The sequence below is a fragment of the Galleria mellonella genome, unplaced genomic scaffold (genome assembly GCF_026898425.1).
Source record: "Galleria mellonella isolate WM207_F2 unplaced genomic scaffold, CSIRO_AGI_GalMel_v1 utg65, whole genome shotgun sequence".
NCBI classification, from domain to species: domain Eukaryota; kingdom Metazoa; phylum Arthropoda; class Insecta; order Lepidoptera; family Pyralidae; genus Galleria; species Galleria mellonella.
Genome location: NW_026442138.1, coordinates 2,009,057 through 2,031,664, shown reverse-complemented (window position 1 = coordinate 2,031,664; position 22,608 = coordinate 2,009,057). Strand labels below are relative to the sequence as shown.

General features: G+C 41.7%; 1 protein-coding gene across 3 annotated transcripts in view; it reads right to left on the bottom strand.

Moving 5' to 3' along the window:
* LOC116413042 (tubulin polyglutamylase TTLL5) overlaps window positions 1-22,608 on the bottom strand; it is a 50,811-nt gene that overhangs the window by 9,182 nt on the left and 19,021 nt on the right. For 2 of the 3 annotated variants that reach the window (XM_052900713.1, XM_052900712.1), the window contains exons 2-15: window positions 17,636-18,234; window positions 15,028-15,167; window positions 13,455-13,672; window positions 12,321-12,534; window positions 11,392-11,648; window positions 10,867-11,066; window positions 10,117-10,189; window positions 8,845-8,983; window positions 8,218-8,422; window positions 7,858-8,020; window positions 7,280-7,423; window positions 5,948-6,101; window positions 4,490-4,656; window positions 1,396-1,597 (exon numbers count right to left, since the gene is read on the bottom strand). In XM_052900713.1, the coding sequence (XP_052756673.1) occupies window positions 1,411-1,597; window positions 4,490-4,656; window positions 5,948-6,101; window positions 7,280-7,423; window positions 7,858-8,020; window positions 8,218-8,422; window positions 8,845-8,983; window positions 10,117-10,189; window positions 10,867-11,066; window positions 11,392-11,648; window positions 12,321-12,534; window positions 13,455-13,672; window positions 15,028-15,167; window positions 17,636-18,158 (2,784 nt within the window). In that variant the 5' untranslated portion in view covers window positions 18,159-18,234 and the 3' untranslated portion in view covers window positions 1,396-1,410. Of the gene's footprint in view, window positions 1-1,395; window positions 1,598-4,489; window positions 4,657-5,947; window positions 6,102-7,279; window positions 7,424-7,857; window positions 8,021-8,217; window positions 8,423-8,844; window positions 8,984-10,116; window positions 10,190-10,866; window positions 11,067-11,391; window positions 11,649-12,320; window positions 12,535-13,454; window positions 13,673-15,027; window positions 15,168-17,635; window positions 18,235-22,608 lie in introns of those variants that run through there. The other variant, XM_052900714.1, reaches the window with a different exon arrangement.

Here is a 22,608-nt window from a genome sequence, read left to right as displayed (position 1 = left end):
CAATAAAGAGTATCTATTTATACGCTCACGACTGTAATCTATTGTCAACGGATCCTGTTTTTTTTTTTTTTGTTCAATGTACTGGGTTTGGATTCCCAAGCACTTGCGGTTGCGCTATTGGTGTACGTTCGCATATACTAAGGTTTGCAGTCGATTAGGTAATTATATGGGTGAAGAGTTTGGGCTTCATCATTAAGTGGGTACTGGGAGCATGACTTTTAAGATAACCTTTCTGATGCGGATTGATTATCCACAATGATGAGTTTTCATTGTCATACCAGAGTGGCATACCGTTACTATTCTATTATCATCCATTTAAAAAATAGCACGCGCCGCTCGCGCTGCTCGCGCCGCTCGCGCCGCAGCACCAGCAGCAGCACCTCCTCCAGCTGCACACGGCACACGGCACACATACATTACCTGTGCCGGCTGGAGGCAAGCGGCGCGAGCGCGGCCAGGTGGCGCAGCAGCGCGGGCGGCGGCGCGGCGGCGAGGCGCGCGGGCGGCAGGCAGCAGCAGCACCTCCTCCAGCTGCACACGGCACACGGCACACATACATTACCTGTGCCGGCTGGAGGCAAGCGGCGCGAGCGCGGCCAGGTGGCGCAGCAGCGCGGGCGGCGGCGCGGCGGCGAGGCGCGCGGGCGGCAGGCAGCAGCAGCACCTCCTCCAGCTGCACACGGCACACGGCACACATACATTACCTGTGCCGGCTGGAGGCAAGCGGCGCGAGCGCGGCCAGGTGGCGCAGCAGCGCGGGCGGCGGCGCGGCGGCGAGGCGCGCGGGCGGCAGGCAGCAGCAGCACCTCCTCCAGCTGCACACGGCACACGGCACACATACATTACCTGTGCCGGCTGGAGGCAAGCGGCGCGAGCGCGGCCAGGTGGCGCAGCAGCGCGGGCGGCGGCGCGGCGGCGAGGCGCGCGGGCGGCAGGCAGCAGCAGCACCTCCTCCAGCTGCACACGGCACACGGCACACATACATTACCTGTGCCGGCTGGAGGCAAGCGGCGCGAGCGCGGCCAGGTGGCGCAGCAGCGCGGGCGGCGGCGCGGCGGCGAGGCGCGCGGGCGGCAGGCAGCAGCAGCACCTCCTCCAGCTGCACACGGCACACGGCACACATACATTACCTGTGCCGGCTGGAGGCAAGCGGCGCGAGCGCGGCCAGGTGGCGCAGCAGCGCGGGCGGCGGCGCGGCGGCGAGGCGCGCGGGCGGCAGGCAGCAGCAGCACCTCCTCCAGCTGCACACGGCACACGGCACACATACATTACCTGTGCCGGCTGGAGGCAAGCGGCGCGAGCGCGGCCAGGTGGCGCAGCAGCGCGGGCGGCGGCGCGGCGGCGAGGCGCGCGGGCGGCAGGCAGCAGCAGCACCTCCTCCAGCTGCACACGGCACACGGCACACATACATTACCTGTGCCGGCTGGAGGCAAGCGGCGCGAGCGCGGCCAGGTGGCGCAGCAGCGCGGGCGGCGGCGCGGCGGCGAGGCGCGCGGGCGGCAGGTCCACGCACAGCGCCGCGCGCCCGCCCACGAACCGCGCCACCTGCCGCTCGCGCCGCAGCACCAGCAGCAGCACCTCCTCCAGCTCCGCCTCGCTGCACATCGACACCACACATCGACATCACACACCCACATTACACACATACGCTCCTCACTTTTTTTTCCACTGTTCGAAGCTAGTCAAATTGACATTTTTCTTTTTATACAACTTAGAATGGCAAACAAGCTGACGGCCCACCTGATGGAAAGTGGTAACCGTCGCCTATAGACATGAGCGGTGCCACGAATGTAACAGAGTATACTGTTTCGCCCATGATACCCCCCATGCGTTGCCATTCCTGAGGACTCAGATGTTATTCCTCTGTACCCTGTAAACTCACGCCATATCCCACCCTTCATAGCGAAACACAGTCATGCAAACACAACTGCTTCACGGTAGAAACACGAATGGAACAAAAATACCCAAACAATCGACTTTTGTACAAAGTCTCCCTCTGGTAAAATTGATGGTAGTTATTCCTTTTTAACTTCTATGTTTGTCTGATAATTTCCGTATCTTTTTAATGCGTAAATACTCATTTTATTTATTAAATAAAACGTCAAGATACTTTGCATGCGTAAGTATATAGAACACTGTTAAAAAAACGAGTCAGCTAATTTGACAATTAACTGACAAAAAGTTGACCCGCTTTTGTGGCCTGATGCTCTAAGGCAGTGTTTCCCAACCATTTTTGTGCCATGCCCCACTTGAACATTTCTAAAATGTTTATGGCCCCATACATAATTTTTTCGGACAAAGTTTACTTGGCGACTCTAATCGCGCAGTTGATATTTTGATAACGTCAAACGAAATTATACCTAATAAATATTTACAGCATTTTTTTTACTTTTTTGTTAAATTTGGCACCGATATCTTCTCGTAGCATTGTATTTAAATGGCCCGGAGCAAGTGAGTTAAAATCGCTTCGAGTCCACTTTTTAATTATCCTCCCCCCTTAACTATCAAATTGCCCCCCTGTGGGGCGTGGGCCCCACGTTGGGAAACACCGATCTAAGGTGACATCACAGTAAGAAGCGACTAGTTAACTGATCTTATTGCACGTCCTGATTAATTAAATAACAATTCGGGACGCATTGTTCTGTTAGACGTGTTCGTTGGACAGTGACAGAGGCGATGAACATATTATGTTCACAGCTCGCGTTCTATTGTAAATAAGAGACAGTGATCCTTTAGAATTCTTTTATTTCGTTTTCTCATTTACACCTTAACATATGGAACTTCCTCTCACTCTCTAGTGTCAATCGTCTGTCACTGTCACACGATACTTTTCATCCCTCTACACTATTAAAAGTTAAAACAATCGATACTTGCGAGCAACAGATATCGCAGTGAGAGAGTGAGAGAGAGAAAGAGAGTGAGAGAGAGAGAGAGAAACACACAGAGAGAGAGTGTGAGAGTGAGAGAGATAGAGTGTGTGAGAGTGAGAGAGAGAGAGGGAGTGAGAGAGAGAGAGTGTGAGAGTGAGAGAGATATAGTGTGTGAGAGTGAGAGAGAGAGAGACACAGAGAGAGAGTGTGAGAGTGAGAGAGATATAGAGTGTGTGAGAGTGAGAGAGAGAGGGAGTGAGAGAGAGAGATATAGAGTGTGTGAGAGTGAGAGAGAGAGGGAGTGAGAGAGAGAGTGAGAGTGAGAGAGAGAGAGAAAGAGAGTACATTTCCAGCACTGACACGTAAAATTAATCATTAAATCTGAATAAATTAGTGACAACCCTCGAACTCTACGACGAATCGAGAAAAGAACATACCTACTCCTTTGTCCGCCATTGTATATTAAATCTTTCAATATGTCCAATATAAATTATGTACAATAAACATTTACAATACAACATTCCTTCTTAAAAAAACTGGCAACACTTGTGCAATTCCAGAGGGAGACTTTGTACAAAAGTCGATTGCTTGGGTACCTCTGTCCCATTCGTGTTTCAACCGTGAGGCAGTTGTGTTTGCATGGCTGTGTTTCGGTTTGAAGGGTGGGATATGGCATGAATTTACAGGGTACAGAGGAATAACACCTGAGTCCTCAGGAATGGCAACGCATGCGGGGTATCATGGGCGAAACAGTATACTCTGTTATGTCCATGGTACTGCTCATGTCTATAGGAGACGGTTACCACTTTCCATCAAGTGGACCGTCAGCTTGTTTGCCATTCTAAGTTGTATAAAAAAAATCCACCAATGTTGCAAGTGATTATGGACGGCCATTTTTATTTTTTTCTAAATGTTTAAAAAATGCTTGTTGCATGTTTAAAAAAAACTATCTACCCATGCAAAGTGGATTTAATAGTTTGTGATGCTGTTTTTAAATTTCTTGTTTAATATTCAAGATTATTTATTTGTAAAACATGTGCGTAAATACATGCAGATGTTAACAATACAATCTCGTTCGACAGGGGCGAATGGGATTGTTAGCAATGGTGTTTGTCAGCCCCATTGCTAGCAATATGCCCTATTAGGTTGACCGCCACGTGGTTCCCCCTGGAAACCATCGTGAACAATTCTTGTTGAATTCGTCACGATGGGCTAACTGACCTACTTCATCCTCACCCATCATCCTTCACTGGTGCCCCGTCGGTGTATACCGATAGCGCGGGCGGGGTTACCATTCCATTATCATCCATTAAAAAAAAATCGTTCGACATGTTTAGCCTGTAAGGCATACAAAAAGATCGTCATAGTCGTAGAATACTGACGGATCTATATATGTAATCTTTGTCAGATCCGTCAGTATTCTACGACTGTGACGATATGTAGTTACACAGATAGTTTAAAATTATTTTGTGTTCCCTTCACTTGTATTATAGATTGGTGCAAACTTTAGTGGCTGTCAAATTCTTATTTAAATGTGTAATTATGTATTGTTCTGTTTGTTTGATTTAAATAAATAAATAAATAGAAACAAAATATAAAATACACGTGGTTGTGCCGACCTGGCGGAGTGGAGGAACTGCGCGAAGTGTATGTTGGAGACGCAGCCGTGGCGGTCCTCGCTGTCGGTGCACAGGTCCGTCTCGCGGCAGTACATGTACAGGAAGTCGTTTAGCTGCTTCGCGATCACCGCGCACCGGTCCTTGTCGCACATCTTCGCCGGTGGACCCTGCGAGAACGAGACGGAACATTCACTATTTGATTACAACTACGTTACCGTTGCAAGATGCAAATGGTCCGAGTTAACTGGAAATAACAATCGGTCTAGTGTGAGTAGGATACGTGAACCTCTAAATCTCTAATAAAAAAGATAACAATATTTATCTAATATTTTTGATATATATATATATATATATATATATATATATATATATATATATATATATATATATATATATATATATATATATTCATTAGTGCTAAAAGTATTCTCTCCCAGTCAACCATAGGGAAGTGTCAGAATACTCGAATGCGGTACTACTAATTATTGATATACATACATACTAAAATTATATATATAAACGAATAAATATATATGGATAACAAATATACTTACACATATATGATATATACTATATTATACACGAAAATATAAAGCACTTACTGTTCGGATAAAGATAAAATATATATATATATATATATATATATATATATATATATATATATATATATATATTTATTCATTAGTGCTAAAAGTATTCTCTCCCAGTCAACCATAGGGAAGTGTCAGAATACTCGAATGCGGTACTACTAATTATTGATATACATACATACTAAAATTATATATATAAACGAATAAATATATATGGATAACAAATATACTTACACATATATGATATATACTATATTATACACGAAAATATAAAGCACTTACTGTTCGGATAAAGATAAAATATATATATATATATATATAATTTAATGGATGACTATGGACTGGTTGGAATTGGATTGGAATGGACTTTCACTATCAGTATACGTTGTCAGGACACCAGTGACAAATGATAGGTGAGAATAAATGCAGGTCGGATAGCTCATCCCGACGAATTCCACAAGAATTCCTCTTGATGGTTTCCAGGGAGAACCACATGGAGATCGACCTGACCCGAGTCTGTCTGCAGTGGGCTCGTTAGACTCGATTACTAACGAGCCTTTCATTCGTCAATTCCTTTAATAATTCCATTATCGCCGGTTAACAAGAGACCAGAGGGCCTACCATGAAGTATTTTCCGAAATTTCGGGGACGAACGAAACAGAAATTTGATGTTAAAATTACATAAAACATGCCGTTTAAAATTATTAAAAAGGTTAAAATATCATTCCCTTGGACTATTAGAATAGGATTTATGACGAACGAAATGTTAAGCTCCATTTACTGGGTCGATTTTGACACGAACAAAATCGCGAAATGAAGCCCGAAATTTGGGAATTTAATTTGATGGTAGAGCACGTGTAGGGTGCACCTGCACGGTGTAGGGCAGGCGCTGCGAGGCGGCGGCGCGGCGCAGGAAGCGCAGCACGAGCGCGGCGTGCGCGGCCGCGGCCGCGTCCCCGCGCGCCACGCGCTGCACCACGCACGACAGGAACAGCCCGAATGCACGCCGAGCCTCGCCTGGCCTGCAACACACAGCCACGCCCATATACACATACCACCAGTGTATGTCGGCTTCAATTTCTATTATCACATCTCCCATATTTAGAACTAACAAAATTTTTCATCGTGCCTCCCACCAGATTGTTTATAATTACTCCTCTCCATCCAAAGGTTGCGTGGAAGAGATCGCTCTTAGCGATAAGGTCGTTTATTGTTTTCTCATTGTGATTATTTCTTGTAATTGTTTGTATCTATAATAAGAATAGAATAGAATAGAAATCATTTATTCAAATAAACTTACATTGAAGCACTTTTGAAAAGTCATTACATTTTTTTTAATTTACCACTCGTTCGGAAAGCTGTCTCATCACAAGAAGAACGAGCAAGAAACTTGCGTGATGCTCTTTTAAATAATTTTATTATTATTTTACATTTTTAAGTTTAATTGTGTGAATACAAACCACCAATTAGCACTAATTTTATTTTTAATAAAGTTTACTATTTTATAATAAAGTTTACTATTGTAATCTTTTAGAGGAAACTATAAAGAGTATCTATCTATCTTAAAGCCAAGAGACCCGGAGGTGGTAGTCTCCGGAATTGAAGCTAGGTCGCCCGCCCGTCTTCACTCATCAGCGAATCTAGAGAAGACCTTGATTGATTGGTTGAGCCCGACATGTGGCACGGTTCTTTATTGAGATAGAATTACTTGTTAAAAGACCACCTCCAAACGAAGAGTCAAAAGGGTATTCAGGGGGTTAAAAATAAAAAAAAAATGAATTTATCATGTCATGTTGCTATAATAATAAATATGAAAATTAAAATAAAAAAACGTAAATACATCGTATTAGGTGGAGAAATTCGTTATAATTCTAACGAAGTCAATACATTTTTTTTTATATACAACTTAGAATGGCAAACAAGTTGACAACCCACCTGATGGAAAGTGGTAACCATCGCCTATAGACATAACAGAGTACACTGTTTCGCCCATGACACCCCCCATGCGTTGCCATTCCTGAGGACTCAGGTGTTATTCCTCTGTACCCTGTAAATTCACGCCATATCCCACCCTTCAAACCGAAACACAGCCATGCAAACACAACTGCTTCACGGTATCGACTTTTGTACAGTCTCCCTCTGGTAGAGGATTTGTATGGAGACACTGTCTACGATGATAAATGTAAGGGTATCAACTAACGTGAGACGCATGCCGTCGAGCAGCTGCTGCTTGACTAGTTCTTTGGCGCGGCGCGGGTCGTGCGACGGCGGCGGCGCGGCCGGCTCGGCCAGGCTCACCGCCGGCGCCGTCGACGTCACCGTCACCGCCTCGTACCGCTTCAGCCTGCACCACGCATTCACATCATTTTTTATATCCTGAGGTGGCAAACAAGCATACGGCCTACCTGATGGTAAACAGTTACTGTAACCTATGAACGACTACAATATCAGGGGCATTACGTGCACGTTGCCGACATTTCAAGATTCACAAGAATCCCCATTATCCGTTTTTTTAAGCACCCCATGCTTTAAAGTTTTGGAAAAACCTTGACAGGGAGCTCATTCAATAACCTGAAGATTCACGGGAGGAAACATCTCTGAATTTGCGCTGTACGCGACCTTTTAGGTTCTAAGGTATGGGAGTGAATTCCCTACTGTGTGTGTGCATATGTGCGTGTGTGAATTAGTGTGTGTGTGTGCGTGTGTGTGTGAGTGCGTGCGTGCGTGTGATTGCGTGTGTGTGTATGTGTTTGTATGTATATATGTGTGCAGCCTCACCTCTGCGGTGTGTCGGTGAGATTGGCGGCGGCGGCGGTGGCTGCATGTTGGAAGTGGGGCAGAACGTGCGAGTGGATCAGCAGGTTGTAGTTGTGCTGCACCACCTGGTACGGCACGTTGTTGTTCAGCGACGTCGAGCACACGGGGATGCCGCTTACCGGGTCTGCGAACACACATACATACATGTTTTATATAAGGCGAAAAACACTGACTAAGCATTCATAAAACGTGAAACGTCTGATAGGCTTATTTGTAGATACTAAAGGATTACCAAATTACCTACGTGGTTTAAATATGAGATATTGTCATTATCGGCATATCTCCAACGTACGGCATGTCGAGCCGAGGAGGTAGACTCACCCAGGTACTGCGAGTACTTCTGCCAGGAGTTCTGGCTGGGGAAGATCCGCACGAAACCGCCGCGCCGCGCGTACTGCGCGCGCACGGCGCGTACCAGCCGCAGCTCCTCGCCCGACAGCGTCGCGCCGCAGCCGCCGCCGCCGCCGCCGCCGCCGGGCTGCTTGCCGCGCACGAACATGTGCTCCGCGGAATGCACGCGCCGACACTGGTCGGGAAAGCATGCCAAATTAGTGGTTTGATTTCATAATTTCATATCCGGCTCGAAGGACTGATCCCTCGAGCCGGACATTAAAGTGAGAACATAACAATTAGACAAGGACTCTGTTATATTATAATGTACATTCTTACTGTCTAATAAAACGTTATAAAGTCACAATGACCATAAAATTATAGATATGTAAAGTTGGAAGGAGAACATCGCATGAAAAATGATACAGACGCTATAATCTATTCCGTGAAAATATATGTACATGGTGATGTTCATATTTATAGATAAAGGCTTGCATTGTCAACTAACTGTTAGTTGAGCTAGCAGCTTGTTTGACATTGTAATGTATATAAAGTGTTTAGTCCTTCGAGCCGGATATAAAAATTAGACTATATAAATATTAAAGTGAAGCGACTCACGGCGCCGATGCGCATGCGCAGCGAGTTGTTGTGCGGCGGCGCGTGGTGCGCGGGCACGGCGGGCAGCCCCACCAGCGTGAGCGTGTCGGCCAGCAGCGCCGACTTCACGCGCGCGTCCAGCGGGCTCTCGCACGCCAGGCTGCGCACGCGCATACCGCACTACTTACACATGCCGGACTAAACTATCGTCTCTTTAAAGGAAACTACTTTAAATACTACTACAATGAAATTTTGTTTAATTTTTCTTACTAGAGATTCTCAAAAATTGGTTTATTATGTTATGGTACACATAGAGTAATGTATCATCCTATTCTATCTGTAACAGCTATCATATTGGCAGTTATATAGTAGTTCATTGGTTGACGTGGCTTAGCAGGATTATTTATTTCTTTATTTTATATTTATTATTCGTGAAACATTATATAAATATACAAAACTAGCCAACTTCATTTACATAGAATTAAATTTTACACCCCTTATATGAAAAATGACTAAATCTCCATACAAATACTTAAGCCCTATTTCAACCTTCTTTTACTTTATAACAAGCCTATGCTTCTTCAAGATCCAATCTAGCTCTGTTCAAAAATTCACCATTATCGGCTCAATAGTTTAAATAGAAAAAGGCAATAGACAGACAGAACTACAGATTCACTATCAGTAAGTAGTAAAGACAATTTCCCTTTTGAGTGATGACCAAGCCATGTCACTACAATGGTCGTCATAAGGTGTTTTTTTTTATACCACTGAGGTAGCAAACAAGCATACGGCCCACCTGATGGTAAGCGGTTACCGTAGCCTATGAACGCCTGCAATACCAGAGGTATTACAGGCTATACATATACGTATAGGCAGGTATACGTGCGCGTTGCCGACCCTGAAGAAACCTCTTTACCCCCCCTTTGAAGAACCCCATGCTGTAGTCTCTTGGGAAAACCTCGGCAGGGAGCTCATTCCATAACCTCAGTGTTCGTGGGAGAAAACATCTCTGAAACCGCGTTGTACGCGACCATTTAGGCTGTAAGGTACGAGGGTGAACTCCCTGTCGATGGTGATAGAAAATGGCCGCTGGCATCATATTGAATGATTCCTCTGAGCACGATCCGTTGTACAAGCGGTAAAACACGCAGAGTGAGGCAAAATCTCTCCTAAGACTTAAGGGTTCGATACCGCTTGCAAGCCCGGGATCATCGACAATTCTCATAGCTCGTCGTAGCACTGAGTCGAAGGGTTCAAGGTGTAAATAACTTAATAAAACTCCACGCAACTTACCTCGGAGATAAGTTAATTTCAAGCAACCACGGCTTCAGCATGTCGTCGATGAGGATGTCATAGCCGAATAATTCTGAAAAATACCATTTTTATGGGTGAAAATGGAATGGTTACTCCGCCTGCGCTAAGGGTATATGCTGGCGGGGCACCAGTGATGGATGATAGCTGAGAATGAAAAACCAGGTCGGTTAGCCCATCGTGATGAATATATCTGGAAGTCAGCACGATGGTTTCTAGGGGGGACTAGGGGGAGGTCGACCTAACAAGGTATATTGTTAGCGATGGCAATGTTAGATCCCATTATTAACACTCCTTTTCTCCCGCATAATAGTACCATTTGTGACACAGGCGCCAACGAGCATGCGGCTCACCTGATGGTAAGTGACTACCGCCGCTCATGATTACCCACAACACCAACAACATTTGCAGGTGTGCTGCCGGCCTTTTAAAAAGGAATATGCTCTTTCCTTGAAGGTTATGATGTCGTATAGGTTCGGAAATACTGCTGCTGGAAGTTGATTCCAAAGAGTGGTTGTGCGTGGAAGGAAGTGCCTTTAAAAAGGCACGGTGGAAGACCGCCACTCGTCCAGATGATTGGGATGAAACTTTAGTTTGTGGCGAGTTATTAGTCAGATAATATCTCGTAGTTTATTGGTGTATATGATTACGCGTGTGTGCGTGCGTACAAGTACGTGTGTGCGTGTTTGTTAGTTTGAGCAAAATTTATTTGACGATCGGTCGTGAACTCACCGAAACAATTGAAGAAGTTGGGCACGAAGACCCTGGCGGCGGCGGTGATGGTCTGCGCGGAGGAGAGCACGGACTTGACGACCAGGTCCTCGATGGCGGCCATGAGCGCGGTGGTGTCGCGGCCCTGCTTGCGCAGGTGTCGCAGAAGCGCCGACAGCGTCCACTTGTGCCCGATGTTGCCTGCGTTCGGGTCGTCGCATCTGGAAGGAAATATTTTTTGGGTATACCACACAGCGCCATCTAGTGACAAACTAGATAGAATTGAGAAGAAAAGGGATTGTTTGTAATGGGGATTAGCGGCCCCAGCGTTAGCAATATACCCTATCAGATCGACCTCCACACTGTCCCCCTGGAAATCATCGTGGTCAATTCTTTATGACTTGGTCACTATGAGCCAATTGTCCAAAAAATTTAGTGCGGCAAAAAAGACCTGATTCCAACCTTCCCTATCATCCCTCATCTCATTCAGAATCTTTTTTGAAGTCGACTGAAAGTTTCTCTCATCGTAAATCGTAATCCACTTACTTGATGTAATCCGTGTGGTACTTGTTGATGCTGTAGTTGCAGAGGTGCATGCAAGGGTTCCACAGGTTCTTGTTGGTCTTATCGTACTTGACCGCCGCGAAGCGCACCAGGCCCTCTTCGTATAAGTATATGAGCAGGGGGTCTATGGACGTGACGCAAACGTACAGCCGGAGGTCGCACTTGTGACCGCCTATCAGGAGCGGCTTGTCGATGTACTTGGCTACTACCACGTTCTCGCCTTTTGGTATTTGTTCGGGCTGGAAGAATATTGCAGGGAGTCAGTGGATGCAGGTGGCTCGGGACCTTTGTTTGTGGCAGTCTATGGGGAGACTTATGTCCAGCAGTGGACGGATAATGGCTGAGATGATGATGGTGATATGATGAGAGAATATTGAATTACCCCTCACTGGTACTCTGCTAGAGTACACCAATAGGGTTATTATTATATTAATATCCGTAAAAAAATCCTTATTTTCATACATCAGGTGGGCCGTAAGCTTGTTTGCATTCTAAATTACTTAATTTTTTTGCTATTTGATTCAGAGTTGACAATAATATTAATACAAAAAATACATACTTATTAAGAAACTTTTTTTATGCAACTTAGATTGGCAAACAAGCTGATAGCCCACCCGATGGAAAGTGGTACCCGTCGCCTATAGACATGAACAGTACCATAGACATAACAGAGTGTACTGTTTCGCCCATAATACTCCCCATGCGTTGCCATTCCTGAGGATTCAGGTAATATTCCTGTTCACCCTATAAATTAACTGCCAAATTCCACCCGTCTTGCCAAAACACAGCCATGCACACACAACTGCTTCACGGTAGAAAAGCGAATGGGACAGAGGTGTCCAAGTAAACGACTTTTGTACAAAGTCTCTATCTGGTAAAGCAACACTTTGGCAACCAAAACACTTGCTTACCGTATTGACAATGTAGATCCCCCTGCCTCTACTGGAAGCGGCCGGCTTCACTATCCAGGGTCCTTTGGTTCTATAGTGGGTGGAGCACAGCTCCTTATACTCGGTCGGCATCAGGAACGTGGTGGGGATGAAGTCGAAGTGCTTCAACCCTCGGAAGTACTGCATCTTCTCAATGTTCTTGAATAATTTGTCTTTACGAGTCAGCTCGTATGATCTGTGGCCAACAATAGATAAAATTAATATTTGTTATTCTTTTAAATACCAATTGAACAGCTTCCGATGGGTTCCGGGTTCGTTCCCCGCTTAATACCATATGAGAATTTTGAAAAAGGGTGTAATAAGATTTCTACAGAGGCAGCAACGCTCATGTGACACCCCTAATGTTGCATGCGTCCGTTTACCATCAGCCGGGCTGTATGCTTTGTGGTATAAAAAATACGAACTGTTTGGATTGGTCCGAGTGTTTTCTGGGGCTAGAGGGTGTTGTATTAACTTTTGAGAATTTAACATCAATGTACATCTTAAATTGCCGTATGATTCGAGCTTAGAATTGGCCACCCCTTCCTTTCCCGTGGTTGTCGTAAGAGGTGACAATGAGAATTTAACATTTTGAGTGCCGACGAGCGCCATCGCGCTCGTGCGCATTGCAACTATAAGTGCCACGAGCGTCATAGCGCTCGTGAAATCAGTCGCTGTTTAGCTTGCTGTAAAAAAATATTAAAATTCATTAATTTTTGGAGGAGATACAGTTTTTTTAGAGACAAGGGCAAATGACATCAACAGGACAAAGATTTCTTTGGCATTTTTAAGTAGATATGAGTAAAAATCAATGGCACTAAAAGGGTCAATGGTTGAGGGATCGACAGCATCCTTCTTAAAACATCACCAAAGGCTAAGTACCATTGTCTACTAGCTTGCCAAGCGTAGCAACTACTGGCAAATCCCCCCAATAGGGAAATGTTTATATTCAGTTCCGGACAATTAACGGCTAACATGATCCATGGCATATCTCGACCATTGACTTCCCTTAGTCGCCTCCTACGACATGGACAGGATAGGAAGGGGTGGTCCATTCTATGCCGCGACCACAAGGCACTTTACATCATAATATTAGTAAATTAGAGCTCAAATTACCTTGGAAAATGGTTCACCCTTTGATACGGAGAGAGCGACCTTAACACGTCAGGTTTTGGATGGAGGCCGGACCAGAGGAGGTTGAATTCTTTGGCTTCAGGGCTTGCCTCTTGCAGACCGTGCGCCTGCAGCAGTCGGTGCAGGAGTTTCGTCTCCGTGTTCACGAGTTTATACGTGATCTTCAACACACGGGCTGGCATGTGGCTGCTGTCTAGAACCTGGGCATTTGAATAAATTAATTTGGGATTAATGAATATTGAATGATCGATCTAAAATCTTTATTTAAATATAAATATAAGTTTTCCAATATAAAAACATATAAAATTGTAACTAGACAACATCTGTACATTGGAGATGATTTGTTTTACTACACGAGGGGCAAACGTGCATGCGGCTAACCTGATGGTAAGTGACTACAGCCGCCCATGATCACCCACAACAACAACGGCAATGCAGGTGTGCTGCCGGCCTTTTAAAAAGGAATATGCTCTTTTCTTGAAGGTTATGTGGATACGAGAGGTTTTAATACGACCAATGGATACCAAATCAATAATTTTAGAAATTCTGTCTATATATTTGGTATCTCAGAAAAACTACAGCATCAAATTGTATAGTGACAGTTATGTATGTATGTAATACATACATGTCGGGGGAAAGGGATTGTTAGTAATGGAGACTGAGAATCCCATTGCTAGCAATATACCCAGACAGGTTAACCTCCTCGCGGTTCCCTCTGGAAACTATCGTGGTTAATTCCTGATGAATCATGATGGGCTAACTGGCCTGTTTTCATTCTCATCTATCACCCTTCACTGCTGCTCCGCCAGCGTATCCCGTTAGTGCAGGTGGGGTTACCATACCATTTTCACCCATAAAAAAAACGTTGTATTCCTGAAGTTTTAAGCTAAAAAATAGTGTATGCACTCGTATTATCTTAGTGTAGGACGACGCCACTAGATGGAGTGACGACCTCAAGTACATTGCAGGGAGTCAGTGGATGCAGGTGGCTCAGGACCGTTCTTTATGGCAGTCTATGGGGGAGGCTTATGTCCAGCAGTGGACGTATAATGGCTGAAATGATGATGATGATTAGATTAAATACTATTTTGAAATTTGATCTCTTTTTAGGCTTTTAAGGTCAGACAATTTCTTTTTTTTTTATACAACTTAGAATGGCAAACAAGTTGACGGCCCACCTGATAAAAAGTGGTAACCGTCCCCTATAGACATGAGCAGTACCATGGACATAACAGAGTATACTGTTTCGCCCATGACACCCCCCATACGTTGCCATTCCTGAGGACTCAGGTGTTATTCCTCTGTACCCTGTAAATTCACTGCCATATCCCACCCTTCAAACCGAAACACAGCCATGCAAACATAACTGCTTCACGGTAGAAACACGAATGGGCCAGAGGTACGCAAGCAATCGACTTTTGTACAAAGTCTCCCTCTTTTTGTTGTATTATGTCCTATCGGAGTCTCTGGTCTCCTTCCTGCCTTATCCTATCGTTTGGTATATTTTGTGCATTAATTTAGCAATTTGAAGTCAGGCCCTTATTACTATGTTTACCTTTATACTGTCCACCTCCTTCACCAGCATATGTTCGGAGTCATCGCTGTCCAACTGCGGCGACGAAGCGCGCTGCGTCTGCGGATTCTTTCTTTTACTCTTGCACTTGTTCTTCTTCACTTTCTTATCTTCTTTCAAGTCTGCAAGAAGATTATATTACTTCTAAAAAAAGGTAAGGGAAAATTTTTTTCTAAACTGTTTTGGGTCTGTGTGTTATGATCTCGGATGTTAGTTGCTTAATATCTTATTATAATGGGTTAACCAAAGGTAGATTAATAATTGATTCTGGTTAAAGATACAGAGCTGTAAAGCAGATATTTTGTAATCGGAATTTATTCCCTTTTTTTAATTTTGATTTTAATTTTTTTTTTTAATTTTAATATATTACATCTCGCTTCCGAAAAGTGGGTATTAGCGACTCGCACGAATGCTAAAGTTATGTGAGTTAAGGGGTCCCCTAAAAATCAAGGCTGTATATATGCATCTCGTTGGAAGTGTGTATAAAAGCAACAGCTGAGTCGGTTCCTATTATCAGCAAAATGCAATGATTTTTTCTCTTTATTGTTGTTTATTTTAACTATATTTTTTATTATTGTTGTTGGTAAAAAACAATAAAGAGTATCTATCTATATAGACAGATACTCTTTATTGTTTCCTTCAAAAGATTACAATAGTAAATTTATTCTATCTAAAATCTTATCTATCTAAAAAAATGTTCAGGCACTGATCATGTCTATAGGTAACAGTTACCACTTTCCATCAGGTGGGTCGTCAGCTGGTTTGCCATTCTAAGTTGCATAAAAAATACAGTGAGTGTAGAAAGTATTCGTACACCTAAGGTTGTAATAAAAAAAATACGAATTTGATAGACTTTCTTTTATTTATCTAATTTAAATCAATACTATTAAATATTTTAACATTCCCGCACTTTGTTTATGATAATTTATGTTTTTTAATAAAAAAAATTATACAACATAAAAATATTTTTACGTTAACTAAGCAAATAATGACAAACAAAAAGTATTCGTACACTTATAAAATTTGTAAGTAAATGAATATTAAAAAAATATTAATACTTTGTTGGACCACCGTTAGCATTGATGATAGCTTGGAGTCTCTGCGGCATCGAATCAACTAGTTTGAAAATATAAGAAGACGGTATTAATGCCCATTCTTCGCGAAGCGCAATTTTTAGTGTTTTTTTACTCGAAATTGGTCGATTTCGAATTTTATTATCGAGATAATCCCACACATGCTCTATAATATTAATATCAGGTGATTGAGGAGGAATCTCTAGGTATTTTAAAGCGTTAAACAGGATCCATGCTTTAGTACTCCATGCTTTATGTTTAGGGTCATTATCTTGTAAAAATATCCAATTATTGTTAAAACCCATTTGAGCTGCACTAGAGAGACGATTCTCTTTTAAAATATTAATATACGCTTTGTGATCCCTAATTCCATCAATAAATGCAAGTTTTCCCACCCCAAAAACAGTCATGCAACCCCATACAAATACTGACCCACCACTGTGTTTTACCGTTGGACATAAATTTTCTTTCTTATATTCCATATTAGGTTTTCTCCATACCATATGATGCCCATCCGATTTGAAAATATTATATTTCGATTCATCTGAGTAAATAACAGTTTGCCAAAAATGATTTTTTCATTAATATATTTTTTTGCGAATTCTAATCTTTTTTTCTATTAATATCATTTACCCAATACTTTTTACGCGCAGTTCTTCCCTGATAATCGTTACTACGTAATACGTTCCGAACGGTACTGACAGAAATATGGCTATCATTGATATTATTAATTTCTTGTAACACTCGAGCGGCACTAATTTTTGGATTTTTTTTTACACAATTTAAAATTTTCCGATCCAATCGAGGCGTGATTTTTGATGGACGCCCCACCTCTGGGTTTGTTTTTTAGTGTTTTAGTAATAGAAAACCGATCAATTACAGTCTGTACGGTTGAACGTGGTCTATTGACAAATTTTGCAATTTCACATAATGATTTGCATTGATTATGCAAATTAATAATTATTTTTCTCTCCTCTTCACTCGTTTCTTCTGCTTTACGACCCATTTTTGTAACTAAACACGTCTATACTTGTCACGAGTGCAACTAAAACGTCTAATATCTATACCTACGTATTAAAAATGACCTTGGCATTGTAGGCATATGAAAAATTCGATTGAATAAATGATTTATACAGAATTTCATTTAAAAAAGCATGAATGTACGAATACTTTTTGTTTGTCATTATTTGCTTAGTTAACATAAAAATATTTTTATGTTGTATAATTTTTTTTTTAAAAAACAATAATTATCATAAACAAAGTGCGGGAATGTTAAACTATTTAACAGTATTGATTTAAGTTAAATAAATAGAGGAAAGTCTATCAAATTCGTATTTTTTTTATTATAACCCTAGGTGTACGAATACTTTTTACACTCACTGTAAGTTAAATGTCTGAAACCCGGTACCATGGGCTTCTGTCCTGTGATATCTATGATTTTGTACATGCTTATAACATTAGACCTGAATCCAAGTCTGTCATATATAAAAACAAAACGTGATGTTTTCAAAACTCACCTTTGGGTTGAGGAGGAGGTTCTTCGGGAGGTTTTATATTCGCCGTCGTATTCTCTATGTTCAGGTGCTTCTTTAAAGTGATCTTGCTTAAATCGTTGAGTACATCTTCTATATCTCTCTTGTGCTCGACCGACTCGTGACCCTGCTCTTCGACAGACACCGTCTGAGGTAGTTCCGCTTCACTAACATGCCGCACCACATACGCCTGCCCTGAATACTTATTGCTATTACCAAACGTTTCCATTACGTCGTGCATTATTGTTTTTGGTCTTACATTAAAGGAATGGGGCTCTGCTACAAGTCTTTTAGCCATATTCTTGGCTTTGTTCAATAATATCGTTGTACCAGTGTTATTCCCTACAGTTTTCGTAGTGGACTCCATGGATGGAGTTCTAGACGCTAAGACACATGATCTGAACACGAGAACGGCTCCCTTCGAGCCGATTGGCCCCCCAGATATCCAGTCTGAGAGGGACCCCTCATTTTCTTTTTCATTACTTGTTTCCTCTTCATTTTTTCTCATGCTGTCTCTGTCTGCCGCGTCTGTGGTCTGAAGGCCTGACGTAGACGGATTTGGCGTTTCTGATGATACATGTGGACTGGAAATTATGGAATATATTAGTAGTAACATTTAAAAGTCAGCTATTAAAAGCAAGTGATCATAAATTAGATTGAAACCCGTCTAAAGTGATCTAAAATGTATAATTTTTGAAAATATGTTGTTGCAAGCTAATGTAAGATGCAAATAGATTACAGTGGCAATGGATATTAAACGTAATAATTAGTATTGTAACAAACAATGTAAGCATTCGCAAGCAACATAACAAAATGAGAAGAGAGAATTATTACGAGCTCTCATTTATGCAGCTTTGGTTATTTTTTGGGTTCATTATATGGTTGCGACGTGTGGTCTCGGCATAGAATGGGCCATCCCTTCCTTTCCTGGCGACTAAGAATAGAAATAGTTTCCAAAATTCAGGCATACAAAGTTGAGGATTTAGATTATATGGATAGTTATATAGATAGGATAGAGTGTCTCCATACGAGTACAAATGCTTCGAGAGGGGGGAAAGGAATTGTTAGCAATGGAGTTTGATAGCCCCATTGCTAGCAATATGCCCTATTAGGTCGACGTGGTTCCCCCTGGCAACCATCGTGAACAATTCTTGTTGAATTCGTCACGATGGGCTAACTGACCTACTTCATCCTCACCTATCATTCTTCACTGGTGCCCCGCCGGTGTACACCGATAGCGCGGGTGGGGTAACCATTCCATTATCATCCATTAAAAAAAATGCTTCGAGAAAAGCGGAGACATAGTTTTGAGTGTTTCCTTTATAACTTATATGTTTATTTTATTTTATAATTTTTGCATCTTTTTTATGCGTAAAAACTTTTTTTATTTATTAAGTAATTAAATATAGATACGTCAAGATACATTATGTGCGTAAGTATATAGAACACTGATTAAAAAAACGAGTCAGCTAATTTGTTGACAAAAAGTTGACTCGTTTTTGAGATTCGATCTATGTATAATAATAAAATATAATTTAAGGTTGATGGTAAAAACTACACTCGCGAGCAACTAAATCGACTCAACCCTTCACGGCGGGGGAGACAGGGATTGTTAGTAGTGAGATCCAACAGACCCATTACTAGCAATACACCCTAACAGGTCGACCTCCACGCGGTTCCCCCTGGAAACCATCGTGGTTAATTTTTGATGAATTCATCACGATGGGCTAACTGACCTGCCTTTTCATCCTTACCAATCATCCCTCACTGGTGCCCTGCCAGCGTATCGCGATAGCGCAGGTGGGGTGACCATTCCATTTTCATCCATTAAAAAAAAACCCTTGACGGCGCACATATGTATTGATTTTACTAAAACGACAAATGTCATTAAATCAGCACTTAAATTTTTTTTTAAAATATTGATGTTAAATGCGAGCATAATTCTTCAGCTTTTGAATGACATATCAATTTTATAATTGACATTTGTCGTTTTAGTAAAAATCAATGCATATGTGCGCCGTCAAGTCGAGTCGATTTGGTTGCTAGCGAGTGTAGTATTTTATAGAATTGTTTGTACAAAATACGTATAATTGTTGCTTAGTAAAGAAATGACGTGATACAATGATATAAAATAATAGTTCTGACATGTGGTGTGAGGTAATATTAATTAACGTGGGTGTTATTAAACGTAGTACATAATAAAACTAATTTTTTTGATGTTTAGTTGACATCATATTTTTTTTTAGTACGTTTGTTCCGTTGTGGAACAGGCTAAGGTCGGAGACCATGCTACCTAGTCTTCAATTGACATCATTTCTGGGTGTTTATGTTTTTTTTTTCATTTTTTTTTGCAGAGCTATGACGTCTCAGACATTATGCTATACTACTATGCGAGTGATTTATGGTAGGTACTGAAGCCTATTAAGAAAACCGGTTTCCCGCCAAAAGTAAAGTCATTACCTCAAAAGGTATATTAGTATATTGTAAACAAATCAGCGCGTACTGTGTACGTGCGACCTTGCCGTGTAATAAATGCAATGACACCACATGTTGGTCAACATATGGTCACTGTTCAACCAATAGAACGATTGTCCATACAAGGCGGCGCGGCGGCGGCACAGTATTGTTTATATGCACTCGTGTGCATGTACATATCAAACAAACTCCTTGTTGCTGGCAACTTTTAACAACAAATTTTTTTTTAAGTTTTGTACTATACATTGCTTTGAAGTTGCGTCTATGCTAAAGGCTAATACCCGATATCTATATATTCAGTTCTCCTTATCGATATTGATGACCATCCATGGCGGTATCGCTTATACCAATCGGATATCTATATTATGAGCGGGTTCTTCTTTTGGATATTATAGATTGGATCATCATACATCATCATTTCAGCCATTATCCGTCCACTGCTGGACATAAGCTTCACCCATAGGCTACCATAAGGAATGGTCCTGAACCACCTGTATCCAAGGAACCCATGCAATGCATGTCGTTGGGGGGGAAAGAGATTGTTAGTAATGGAGACTGAGAATCTCATTGCTAGCAATATACCCAACCAGTTCGACCTCCTCGCGGTTCTCCCTGGAATTTCTAATTCCTGATGAATTCATCGTGATAGACTAACTGGTCTGTTTTCATTCACATCTATCACCCTTCACTGGTGCTCCGCCAACTAAAATATATTAGATATTGCTGCATATTACGCACTCTTACTGTGCGATAACTGACCCGAATAAAACCGCGCGAGATTATATGTTAATCACTTAGCAAACATTTGTCAACTGTTACGAAACGCGAGGCGAACCAGAGGCTGTAACTATCATAAAACGTAATACTGCACGCTTCATTTGCCAGTTGGGTGGTTAGAGATATCCATGTCAAGGCCCGAGTCATAATCTATTCGTGTTTACGGAGCATACAGACACCATGGTATTTACCATTGTTTGATTGTTCTTTAACTATAATCCGCACGGTGTAGTATGGCTCGGGTGACAGATGATAGATAGATAGATACTCTTTATTGTTTCCTCCAAAAGATTCTTTATTGTACACAAAAGGTTATTGAAATGTAAAAACAAACATAATAGTGCACAAAGGCGAGCTTATCTCCAATAGAGATTTCTTCCAGCAAACCCAATATGAGAAAAACTGACAGTTTATTAACTTTTTTTTTAAATACACGCCTACAGAGCAGTTAAAGCTGGTAAATAATAGATCTAATGTTCAATGGGTAATAATGGAATGGTAACCCCGTCTGCGCTAACGGTATACACTGACGGGGCACCAGTGAATGATGATAGATAGGTGAGGATGAAAAGACAGGTCAGTTAGCTTATTGTGATGAACACACTTAGAATCCAGCACGATGGTTTCCAGAGGGGACCACTTGGAGGTCGACCTGGTTGGGTATATTGCAATGGGGTCCTTAGTCACCATTATTAACAATCCCTCCCCCCCCCCAGTAAATAATAGAGGAAGAAATATCAATTTGTTGTTCTGAGTATTTCCAGGTGTAGGTTTTTTTTACAACACAGAGGGCAAACGAGCATGCAGCTCAACTGTTGGTAAGTGACTACCGCCGCCAATGATCACCCACAACACCAATGGCATTGCAGGTGTGTTGCCGGCCTTTTAAAAAGAAATACGCTCTTTTCTTGAACAGGTCAGAACATTTGTATTATTGAATTGTGATAATCGATCGACATCTTTATTTATTCATTGCTCTAAATGTACGTGGCATTGACGTGTTATATTTAGTAATTTGTTGTAGCGACCTAGCTAAAAGTCGGGTAAGAGCAGGCGCTGTGTGCTAAGAGAGAGAGAATTGAGTATCAATATAAGTAAAATTAAATATAACTATGATTGTATTCCAAAAACAAAGCAAAGTTCAATAAAAATGCGGCGAAAGTAATTATTTTATTTTAAAATCTAAACCACTGAACCGATTTCAATCCTTTCAAATAAAAAAAAATAATTTTCAAATCAGTTTACAATTGACGGAGTTATAAACATAAAAATAACGGAGGTAATAAACATAAAAATATACAACCGAATTTAGAATTTCCTTCTTTTTAAAGTCGATTGAATATGAAAAACTTTTGTAGACTACAAATCCGCGTTCTAAATCCAAATTTATCTAATCGAATGTATTTGTAAAACATCTCGTACACAGATTAAGCATAGTACCTGTATTCTCTTTCTACGGTCTCATCATTCATCGAACTAGCATGTAATCACGATAAAAAAAAGTAGGTATTCAAAAAAAGAATAAAAATCGATCATGAATCATGGCGGGAAACGTTTAAAAAAGCGGGAGTGTTTTTTGATCTTCTTTAAATTAATTTTATTTTTATTTATATAAGGATTAGTCTTTTTTATATATTGTGTATTAGATTGTATATTTAATTGTATATTTTGTAGTAATAGTGTTTGTTGCTGTAAATATTGGTAAG